The sequence below is a fragment of the Oncorhynchus nerka genome, linkage group LG9b (genome assembly GCF_034236695.1).
Source record: "Oncorhynchus nerka isolate Pitt River linkage group LG9b, Oner_Uvic_2.0, whole genome shotgun sequence".
NCBI classification, from domain to species: Eukaryota; Metazoa; Chordata; class Actinopteri; order Salmoniformes; family Salmonidae; genus Oncorhynchus; species Oncorhynchus nerka.
The window spans coordinates 11,471,800-11,484,201 of NC_088424.1; the positions used below are offsets into that span (position 1 = coordinate 11,471,800).

At 45.0% G+C, this 12,402-nt stretch overlaps 1 protein-coding gene across 1 annotated transcript; it reads left to right on the forward strand.

The window, feature by feature from the left end:
• The first annotated feature begins 9,715 nt into the window (after window positions 1-9,715).
• Window positions 9,716-12,381, forward strand: ccr9a (chemokine (C-C motif) receptor 9a). Its single transcript, XM_029642342.2, has 3 exons — window positions 9,716-9,809; window positions 10,341-10,385; window positions 10,655-12,381. Exons 2-3 carry the CDS (start codon window positions 10,341-10,343, stop codon window positions 11,714-11,716), a joined length of 1,107 nt encoding a protein of 368 aa, XP_029498202.1. The 5' UTR covers window positions 9,716-9,809; the 3' UTR covers window positions 11,717-12,381.
• Window positions 12,382-12,402: the final 21 nt, after the last annotated feature.

Here is a 12,402-nt window from a genome sequence, read left to right on the forward strand (position 1 = left end):
GTTCATACACTTTTAGAACCTAAAATAACCTGAACTCTTAGAACCTATCTACAACCTAAATGGGTTCTTCGTCTGTCCCCATAGGAGAACCCTTTGAAGAACCATTTTGGGTTACATGTAGAATGGCACTGGAGGGGATGGCTGCTGTTTTACTGGCTCCTGACCAATTGTGCTATTTTGTGTGGTTTTTCCCCCGCATTGTTTGTAATGTATTTTGTACATAATGTTGATGCTAATGTCTATGACCAAAAATCATTTCTGGATATCAGAACAGCGATTACTCACCCCGAACTGGATGAAGATTTTTTCTTTAATGAGTCTGACGCAAAGGATATAATGTTGCTCCCGGACAAGGCCCAAATCCCCATCATTCACTTGAAGAAAAGAAGGAGATATAGAGGGCGCAGATCAGGTTGCCTTGTGGGAATTAGTCGGCGAGTGGGTAACCCGCCTCTACCATCCGTTCTACTGGCCAACGCGCAATCGCTGGAGAATAAACTGGATGAGCTCCGTTCGAGACTATCCTACCAACGGGATATTAAAACTGTAATATCTCATGCTTCACCGAGTCGTGGCTGGATAATATACAGTTGGCTGGGTTTTCCGTGCATCGCAGGAAGGAACAGCTACGTCTAGTAAGACGAGGGGTGGTGGTGTGTGTCTATTTGTCAATAATAGCTGGTGCTCAATATCTAATATTAAGGTAGGTTTGAGGTATTGCTTGCCTGAGTACCTCATGATAAGATGTAGACCACACTATCTACCAAGAGAGTTTATCTATATTTTTCGTAGTCATCTATTTACGACCACAAACTGATGCTGACACTAAGACTGCACTCAAGCTGTATAAGGTCATAAGCAAACAAGAAAATGCTCATCCAGAAGCAGCGCTCCTAGTGGCCGGGGACTTTAATGCAGGCAAACTGAAATTCTTTTGATCTAATTTCTACCATCATGTCATAGGATTTATGTCAAATGTACAACCAGAGGGGAAAAAAACTCTAGACCACCTTTACTCCACACAGAGATGCATACCAAGATCTTCCTTGCCCTCCATTTGGCAAATCTGACCATAATTCTATCCTCCTGAATCCTGCTTATAAGCTAAAACTACAGCAGCAAGTACCAGTGACTCTCTCACTGGTGTCCGCATCAGATGATGCTACACTACAGGACTGTTTTGCTAGCACAAACTGGAATATGTTCCGGGATTCATCCAATGGCATTGAGGAGTATACCACCTCAGTCACCGGCTCTGATGCTCATCGGATGTGGTAGGGTTTGTAAACTATATGGACTACAAAGGGAAACCCAGCCATGAGCGATGGGATGTGAGCGATGTGATGTGAGCTTACCAGACAAGCTAAATTCCTTTTATGCTCGCTTCGAGGCAAGCAACACTGAAGCATGCATGAGAGTACCAGCTGTTCTGGATGACTGTGTCATCATCCACTCTGTAGCCGATGTGAGCAAGACCTTTAAACAGGTCAACATTCACAAGGCCGTGGGGCCAGATGGATTACCAGGACGTGTACTCAAAGCCTGCGTGGACCAACTGGCAAGTGTCTTCACTGACATTTTGAACCTCTCCCTGTCCAAGTCTATCCTACATGTTTCAAGCAGACCACCATAGTCCCTGTGCCAAAGAAAGTGTCACGAACCGGCTCAAAGCCCGTAACAAAGGGAGACAATGTGGAGATAATGAGTAGCAAAATATGTATTTATTACCTAAAGCAACTAAGTATAATAGACAATGGTGTGTGTAATCAGTAATGTAAGTGAGTGTTTTGCATGCATGAATGTGATAATGCAGGGTGATGAAAGGTGCCAAAGCAAACAAACAAACGGCCACCAAGAACCACAACACAATCTACAGAGGGTGTCTGCATGGAGAGAGTCTCTTCCATGAATGGGGAAGTGGTGTATTTATCCTGGGAGACACCGGGCCCAGGTGTTTCCCATGTAGCTGACGACCCTCCCAACTCCGCCCACCAGCATCCTAATAAGGAAATAACAGAGAGAATACGGCAGACAGAGTGGGAGGGTCGTCACATCCCCCCCCATAAAACCGGGGACCAACAAGGACCCCGGAACAAAATACCAGCCTCTAAGTTCCAAATTGACACAGCTTCTGCGCCACAAATTGATGAGGGTTTACGTGTTCACACTTACAATTTGCCCCAGCCAACCTCCTCCCCAGACCTCAGCGACCTTCGCACAGGAAGCAACATTTAAGAGGAAAGAAGAAACAAGACCAGGAGGGAGCAGACAGGACAGAGAGAACATGACAATACGAAACAATGGTCAGTCACGTAAACATTAGGAACAGGGCGCACGAGAGAGCGCATCAGCAATCACGTTTTCAGTCCCCCGGATGTGCCTCACATCGAGATGGAATGATTGTAAAAATAAACACCATCGCATTATCCTCTGGTTTGGACACATCATGGACCTCAAAAAAGTGAGGGGGTTATGGTCGGTGTAGACCACAATAGGTACTACCCCCGACCCGACATATACTTCGAAGTGTTGTAGTGCCCAAATTAATGCTAGCGCTTCGTCAGGACCAGGAACATCTTCCTCCTCATGCACAGATCTAGCACGACAAGAACCCAAGGAAACAACGGTATCAGCCAAAAGAACAGGTTTTACCGTCCTCTGTAGAATCCCACTGTTCAGTCTCAGAGGAACGTGCATAATAGGGTTTTAACAGATTTACATGGCACAGCTGGTGCTTTCCTCCGTTCTGGAGTGGCAACTAGATAATTTTGCTCAGTGCACTGGCGCACCACTGTATATGGACCTTGAAACTTGGCTTGAAAAGGAGAACCAACAATTGGCAGCAGAGCAAGAACCTGGTCACCTGGACTAAAGTGACGAGGCTCAGTTCGGCGATCAAATATGCCCTTCATCCTCTCCTGTGAAGATGATAACTTCTCTTTAGCCATTTCACCAGCGGCATACAGCCGTCGCCGGAAATCACACACATACGATAACAGGGACTGAGGAGGCTCGGGAGACTTCCAGTCATCCTGGAGAACAGATAAAAGTCCACGCACCCTATGTCCAAACACAAGGTCATTTGGACTGAAACCTGTGCTCTCCTGTGAAACTTCCCTAGCAGCTAACAGTAACCAAGGCAACCCCTCCTCCCAATCCTTATCCATCTCAGTACAATAAGCTCTCAACAAAGACTTTAGTGTTTGATGGAAACGTTCCAGTGCTCCTTGACTTTGCGCGTGATAGGCGCTAGACAAATTGTGTTTAATATGGAGCTGTTGAAGAACCTGACCAAACAGATTAGAGGTAAAATTAGATCCTTGATCACTCTGAATGACCTTAGGGATTCCAAACAATGAGAGAAACTGAGTCAAAGCTTTTAACACCGATTTAGTTGTGATAGATCGGAGAGGATAGGCAAGCAGGAAACCTAGTGGTCTGACACATCACAGTGAACAGGTAACTACTACCCTTTTTAGAACGAGGCAGAGGACCCACACAGTCAATAATCAGATACTCAAAAGGTTGGCTGAGTACAGGAATAGGAAACAATGGTACTGGTTTAATAGCTTGATTAGGCTTACCAGTTAATTGACAGGTGTGACAAGTTTTGATAAAATCAGAAACATCCCTCTTTAATCTAGGCCAAAAGAAATGTCTTAATATGCGATTGTAGGTTTTCCTCACCCCCATATGTCCAGCCACGTCGCTGTGAGAAGTTTCCAACACCAACTCACGAAGCTTAACTGGTACAACAACCTGACTAATTGCCTCCCCCAGAAAAACACTATCATGAGACACCCACTTTCTCATCAGGACATCCTCTTGGAGAAAATAGCCATGGGCGACATCTCCCAACTGTTCTATAGGCACAATTTGATCACGCAACTCTTCCAACGTGGGGTCATCCCGTTGCGCATTGATTAGATCTGAGCGGGTTACAGATAACGGGATAACAGGGAAAACAGTGACATACTTTGTATTATTATCATTAGTCGGCGCAGTGACCAGTTCGCCACGGCTCATAGAACGTGTCACTGCACACGCAGAGAACACCTCTGGGAAACTCTGTACACTCTCATCAGGAATCCCAACAAATGACGGCTTAGTGGAAACCACTAGAGATGGAAACACGACAGGCCATACACGCTCACCAGCCAAGTTATTCCCAAGGATAACATCGATACCCTCAATAGGCAACGAAGGACGCACACCCACAACAACTTCACCCTTCACCAGCCCACAATAGGTGCAGCTAATGCAGTAGGCTTAGATTTAGCGTAAGCACCCTTTGACCTGAGAAGTGGACATTCGTTTTTCCAATGCCCTGAACCTTGACAGTAGTGACACTCATGCCCAAAGTCAGCTTTACCATGGGAGTCAGGTTCAACCCTAGTTGAATAGAACTCTGCCCGAGAACCAAAGTATCTCGGTGAGCGAAGCCCAAATCTATCCGAACGCCCCCACTCTTTCCGAATACGGGGTTCTGCAAAGACACTTTTGTGAGTCAACACATACTCGTCTGCCAAAACTGCAGCTTCAGCAACATTCTTTACTTTCTGTTCATTAATATACGTGGCAATACGATCAGGAATTGTGTCCTTAAATTGCTCTAACATAATCAGATCACACAGCCCTTGGAAAGTCACAACTGCAGAGGCGGAACACCAGCGATTAAACTGTAAAGACAACTGTCGCGCAAACTCAACATGAGTCTGGTTATCATCCCTTTTTAAAGTTCTAAATCGTTGGCGGTAAGCCTCAGGGACCAATTCATAAATCTGTAACACAGCTGTTTTAACTTTATCATAACTGGCACTATCGTGTACACTAAGAGCTGAATATGCTTCCTGCGCTTTACCAGTCAGCACACACTGCAACATTAAAGTGCGGTCAGAATCAGGCCAACTCCTAGCGTTAGCAACCCGCTCAAACAACGAAAAGAATGTCTCGGGGTCCCTTTCATTAAACCGAGGCAATAACCGTAAGTTCCCAACAATATCAAATGTCTCTGGGGCACGACCAAAAGCGGAACTACCCCTAGGTAAATCTGGGTCACCTTCCCAAAACAAACTCTCCCCTGAGATCTTTCCTTCCCTAACCAACTCTATACGTTCTTGTTGCAATTTGATTTTAGCACGCTCCATATCTTGTTTAAATGCCAATTCTTTTTCATATTTTACACGATCATGCTCTAGCTTCTCACGATCATGCTGCCGATCATGCTCTCTCTTCTCACGATCATGCTCCAGCTGTAACAAAAGCAGTTCTTTCTGCTGTTCAAAAAGAAGGCTACTAAGACTAACCGATGGAATGTCCATTGTAACGTTATGGGGAGACGACAAATCCTCAGCAGAGGCTGGCCCAGTGGTAACTTCTAGAATACCACTCTCCATCAGATTGGCCTTCAATATCAACCTAATAGAATTCTTTAGACGTTTATCACTAATCTCAACCTTGTAGTGTTCCGCGACCTTCAACAGCTGTTCTTTAGTACCTAAATCTAACAATTCCTCTGATGGAGAGCGAATGAACTTATCTACATAAGACGCCATAATCACACAAAAAAAAAAATTCTGGCTCTTCCCTTCTGCTGAGCACACCAGACCACAACCCGAGAATTGACAATCACCCTGAGTACCACAGAAGAGAGATGAGATACGGAGCTTCCCAAAACCTACAATAACTCAACCCTAGTCTTCGTGCAGATTTGCGGTGGGAATTTACGCACTGTAGCCTGCTGGCAAGGAAATAGAACTCCCCAGCATGCTGGCAAATTCCACCAAGCCACGGATGTGCCCCCGAGACAACTGCTCAGTCCACAGACACCACACAAAAATAACAAACATTAACCATGCCCAACATATTCCAAAAAATGAAACACGTCGCTAAACCTATCAGGGGAAAAAGGCTATAGCTCCGGGTAGCAAGTTCCACTACCCTACCCAAATCTCCCACCGAGGTACACAGCAGATTACTCACCTCAGACTGATGTCCCAACAGAAAGTAGAACAAGAGTTCAGGCTAGGCAGGGCCTGGAAACTAACCATTATAGTCTCTCCAACACAGCACACAAACCAAACAACAAAAGGCAACCAATACTGGGCCTATCAAACACAATATGCAACCCAAACACGTACCTCCACGGTCTCCCAAACCAATAGTTCAAATATCCCGGATGAGCCCCCACTTGTCACGAACCGGCTCAAAGCCCGTAACAAAGGGAGACAACTTGGAGATAATGAGTAGCAAAATATGTATTTATTACCTAAAGCAACTAAGTATAATAGACAATGGTGTGTATAATCAGTAATGTAAGTGAGTGTTTTGCATGCATGAATGTGATAATGCAGGGTGATGAAAGGTGCCAAAGCAAACAAACAAACGGCCACCAAGAACCACAACACAATCTACAGAGGGTGTCTGCATGGAGAGAGTCTCTTCCATGAATGGGGAAGTGGTGTATTTATCCTGGGAGACACCGGGCCCAGGTGTTTCCCATGTAGCTGACGACCCTCCCAACTCCGCCCACCAGCATCCTAATAAGGAAATAACAGAGAGAATACGGCAGACAGAGTGGGAGGGTCGTCACAAAAGCAAAGGTAGCCTGGCTAAATGACTACCGACCCGTAGCACTCACGTCCGTAGCCATGAAGTGCTTTGAAAGGCTGGTCATGACTCACATCAACCTCATCATCCCGGAAACCCCAGACCCACTATAATTTGCATACCATCCCAACAGATCCACAGATGACGCAATCTCAATCGCAGTCCACATTGCCCTTTCCCACCTGGACAAAAGGAACACCTATGTGATCATGCTGTTCATTGACTACAACACCATAGTGCCCACAAAACTCATTACCAAGCTAAGGACCCTGAGACTATACACCTCCCTGTGCAACTGGATCCTGGACTTCCCAACGGGCAGCCCCCCAGGTGGTAAGGGTAGGCAATAACACATCGCTGATCCTCAATAAGGGGGCCCCTCAGGGGTGCATGCTTAGTCCTCTCCTGTACTCCTTGTTCACCCACGACTGTGTGGACAAGCACGACTCCAACACCCTCATTAAGTTTGCTGACAACACAATAGTGGTAGGCTTGATCACCGACAATGATGAGACAGCCTATAGGGAGGAGGTCAGTGAACTGACAGTGTGGTGCCAGGACAACAACCTCTCCCTCAGCGTAAGCAAGACAAAGGAGATGATCGTGGACGACAGGAAAAGTAGGTCAGAACATGCCCCCATTCACATCGATAGGGCTGTAGTAAAGCAGTTTGAGAGTTTCAAGTTCCTTGGTGTCCACATCACCAACAAACTATCATGGTCCAAACACACAAAGAAAGTTGTGAAGATGGCAAGACAACACCTTTTCCCCCATAGGAGTCCCCAGATCCTCAAAGTTTCTACAGCTGCACCATCGAGAGCATCCTGACCGGTTGCATCACCACCTGGTATGGCAACTGCTTGGCATCTGACTGTAAGGCACTACAGAGGGTACAGTGCGTACAGCCCAGTACAACACTGGTGCCAAGCGTTTTGCCATCCAGGACCTATATATTCGGCGGTGTTAGAGGAAAAATGGTCAAAGACTCGTCACCCAAATTATAGGCTGTTTTCTCTGCTACCGCAAGGCAAGCGCTACCAGAGCACCTTAATAACAACTTCTACCCCCAAGCCATAATACCGCTGTACAATTAATCAAATGGCCACCCGGACTATTTGCATTGTCCCACCACCCTTTAAAAAAACAGCCGTTTCTCACTGTTATTATCTATGCATAGTCATTTACAAATTACCTCGACTAATCTGTACCCCTGCCGCACATTGACTCGGTAGCGATCCTCCCTGTATATTACCTCTTTTCTTTTTTTAAACTTTAGATAATTTAGTAAAAATTTTATAAATGTTCTTAACTCTATTTTCTAAAATCTTCACTGTTGGTTAAGGGCTTGTAAGTAAGCATTTCATGGTAAGGTCTACACCCGTTGTATTCAACATTTCACGGTAAGGTCTACACCCGTTGTATTCAGCATTTCACGGTAAGGTCTACACCCGTTGTATTCAGCATTTCACGGTAAGGTCTACACCCGTTGTATTCAGCATTTCACGGTAAGGTCTACACCCGTTGTATTCAGCATTTCACGGTAAGGTCTACACCCGTTGTATTCAGCATTTCACGGTAAGGTCTACACCCGTTGTATTCAGCATTTCACAGTAAGGTTGTATTTGGCACAGGGTAGCCTAGTGGTTAGGGCGTTGGACTAGTAACCGGAAGGTTGCAAGTTCAAACCCCCGAGCTGACAAGGTACACATCTGTCGTTCTGCCCCTGAACAGGCAGTTAACCCACTATTCCTAGGCCGTCATTGAAAATAAGAATTTGTTCTTAACTGACTTGCCTAGTTAAATAAAGGTAAATAAATAAAATAATATAAAAAAGTGACATATTTGATTTGATGTAGAATCCTTTCCACAGAGGGTTCTACATGGAACCAAAAATAGTTCTGTGTGTACAGCTGAATAACCCTTTTGGAACCCTTTTTTCTAAGAGTGTAAACCCTATCGATCTACATTACAACATTTGAAACGTTTTCAAAACTTGGCCAACACATGCCAACACATGGTTTTGGACCATGCATACAATGCAAATGTTGCGTTGTCTTGTCTTCAATTCATCTGATTGCTTACGACTCAATCTTCATATGATAGCATGCCTAACACTGTGTCACTCTTGAACAGTGGGTGTTATTGTTAGGTACAATCACACTTTGAGCTGTTCTTAACTTCATTTGTTTTGAGTGTATCACCTTACTTATCTGCTCCAGTGTCAACCCGGCGCCTCTGCATACCAAGCCGACGTTTGACAAGTAGAGACAGACTAAAGTCTACATGAATATAATATATAATAACATACTGTATATAATTAGGATTTAAGCAATAGAACAATAGGTTTCTACCCCCACCCATGTTGCAGCCTTATGTTACAGTGTTGGTTTTCATCCTTCCCTCTAATCAGGGACCGATTCAGCCCCCGCGACACCAGGTTAGTGGACTCGCTAGCCAAGGTGAGTGGACCATCTCCTCAATCAATTACAGTAATATTAGGAAATGGTAACCACAAAATTACGCCATGGTGCCTGAAGTAACAACCTAAGTCAATTGGTGCAGTATAGGCCTTCACTCCTAAGAGGAGGGAAGAGGATAATTATGTGTGTGGTGAGTGTGTGTGTGTATATGTGTGGGTGCCCTTAGCAAAAATCATAATGCATAATGCATATGCTTAATCTACAGTCAAGAAGTCTAAAACACATTGTCACATTGGAGATTTCAAAGCGAAATCTCTGAACCAAAATCGAAATATAAGTACAACCACGGAACAATTGACTGTAAATCGGTATGTGAACAAACGTGTCTTGAAAGCGTTCATAGGGCAGAAGACAATTCTGCTGAGAATAGAAAAAGTAATTTCCTATGACTCATCCATTGTATACAGGACAGGTACATTCACAATTTCATAAATGACTAATATCCCTGAGAAGTTTAAAAAAGTATTTATGCATGCTGCAGGTTTGCACTGGCAAGAGGGGCAAAACACCCAAATTAATACTATAGAATATCACTCTGTTTTGCATACTGATTTCACGCACGTCACTTGTGGTTCAACTAAATTCTTCAAAAGCCTCTGCAGAACAACAGACTGCTACCAGACAGTTCCCTAAAGCAACTTAGCGATAAGGAAGCGACCAACAAGCATTTTGAATTCAAGCGCCTGATTGACATCTCACTCACAATAGCAGAGAACGACAGTAAGTCAAATTGTCTGAAAAGCTGGTCTCATGTAGTGTTCTATACATAACACCACGTATTACTATAAAGTAAGCACTTTATGGTGTTGTAGTATTTCTGTCTGACATTGTTTCTTTACATCATGCTCAGAAATAGATTAGCCATAGACAGGATGTGTGTTTGATATTTAGATACTTCACCGTCCTTCACTTATTTCTAAATGATGTGCAAACAAAATGATCAAAGCGCTAAGCGAGGACATTTCTAAATGTCACGACACATTGTTTTGTGATATTTCCATCAGATTGACTGCAAAGTGATAAGAAATGGTAAAACAAGGAGGATGTGTTCTTGCCTAACAATGTGCAATGATATGCAAGTCTAGAGAAATATATGGAATTTGTGAAGCATTGACTATCTACAAGCAGGAGACTGTGAGAAATGGAGCATACATTACTATATAGGCCTGCCAATATTACACAATGACATATGTTGAATAGCTGTGCATTATTTTCCTGACTACGTTGTTTTGCTCTTCCTTCTCTTTCCAGATGCCAATTATAGGTGACTTGGTGACTTCACCAATGGCTTCAGAGGTAAACAACTTATATATTTGTTACTACTATGTAAAAGATTGTGTGTGTTATATTTGTATGAAAAAGCATTTTTTTTACATCAAATTTGTATTATTTAAATTCATAACTGTTTCAAGTGATCAATTACATACATTTTTTTGTTGTCGCTCTTATGAAATAAAATATTGGAGACCCCTGGTCTATACTGTGTTTTCAGCTCGTATCATTTACTTGCACAATTGGTCCACATGTCCAACAAGCTACAGTATGCTTTCCTGTCTCATTCACAGGTGTATGACTATGACTCCAGCTTCACCCCCACGGCTGGTGAGGACGATCTGGAAGACTTTATGTGCGACAAATCTCCCGTCAGGGCATTCCGAGGCCTGTACGAACCACCTCTCTACTGGACCATCATCATCCTGGGCGGCCTGGGCAACCTGACCGTGGTTTGGATCTACCTGCACTTCCGCCAGCGTCTCAAGACCATGACCGATGTCTACCTGTTGAACCTAGCTGTGGCCGACCTCTTCTTCCTGGGCACTCTGCCCCTCTGGGCCGTGGAGGCCACCCAGGGATGGAACTTCAGCTCGGGTCTCTGCAAGGTCACCTCGGCCCTCTACAAGATCAACTTCTTCAGCAGCATGCTGCTGCTCACCTGCATCAGCGTTGATCGCTACGTGGTCATCGTCCAGACCACCATGGCCCAGAACTCCAAGAGACAGCGCCTGACCTGCAGCAAGTTGGTGTGCGCCTGCGTCTGGCTACTGGCCGTGGCTTTGGCCCTGCCTGAGTTCATGTTCGCCAACGTCAAGAAGCTGGAGGGCCGGGGCTACTGCACCATGGTCTACTGGAGTAACCAGGACAACCGCACCAAGATCATGGTCCTGGGGCTTCAGATCTGCATGGGCTTCTGCCTGCCCCTGCTGGTCATGGTGTTCTGCTACGCCGGCATCATCCGCACCCTGCTCAAAACCCGCAGCTTCCAGAAACACAAGGCGTTGCGCGTGATCCTGGTGGTGGTGGCTGTGTTCGTCCTCTCCCAATTGCCGTACAACAGCGTGCTGGTGATGGAGGCCACCCAGGCGGCCAACAGCACTGAGACAGACTGCAGTGCGGCAAAGCGGTTCAATGTGGTCGGCCAGGTGCTGAAGAGCCTGGCCTACACGCACGCCTGCCTCAATCCCTTCCTGTATGTGTTTGTGGGCGTACGCTTCCGCAGAGACATCCTCAAGCTTCTCCGCATCTACCACTGCTGGCCGGCCAAGGGGAAACTCCGCAAGATCCAGGGAGGCCCCGGGCGCTCCTCAGTTATGTCGGACACGGACACCACACAAGCACTCTCGCTTTGAAGGCACGGTCATAGTACAACCTTTCACTTGCGACCAGAAGTCCCTCATAATAATTGAGGTCTGTACAAACTTCTTTGCATACATGCTCTCTATTCCATGATGCAGAGGTTGTAATGTTTTTTCCCTCCCGGTTGCCCACTCTTGCATTAGACTTTTATCTTCTTTGGTTATCCGACCATTGCTGAGGCTGAGGCAGTGACATGGGGAAGGAAGAGGTCCCTTTCTGAGAGCTGGGGGAATGTCGACAAAGACCTCTTGGGTACATTGCTAGAAGCGTTGGTTATGATGAGACTCTTCTTTGGCTGGTCCAAAGACCTTCTCATTTTTCCTAGTGACTTCTCAATTTTGCTGGATGGACATTCACAGTCTGGTTGGGGGTTTGTTTTTTAACGATGCCAGGGATTGGAAAGAGATAACCATGACAACATTGGTCCTGTACTGGTCTAATGCATTTGCAGTGGTCTATAATGTTCTGCCAATTCAGCCATGTTGTTTTTGTGTGTTTTTTTATACAACAAAAAGTTGTATAAAATGCCTATGATGTTCACAATGACAATTCTCAACATAATCATTGTAAATATACCCATGTCTTTAAAACAATTTAGGTCACTGTTATTGTGTCTCAAATGTGCATTAAGAAATAAACATCTACAGTCCCTCACAAATGCACAAATACATGGAGTCAT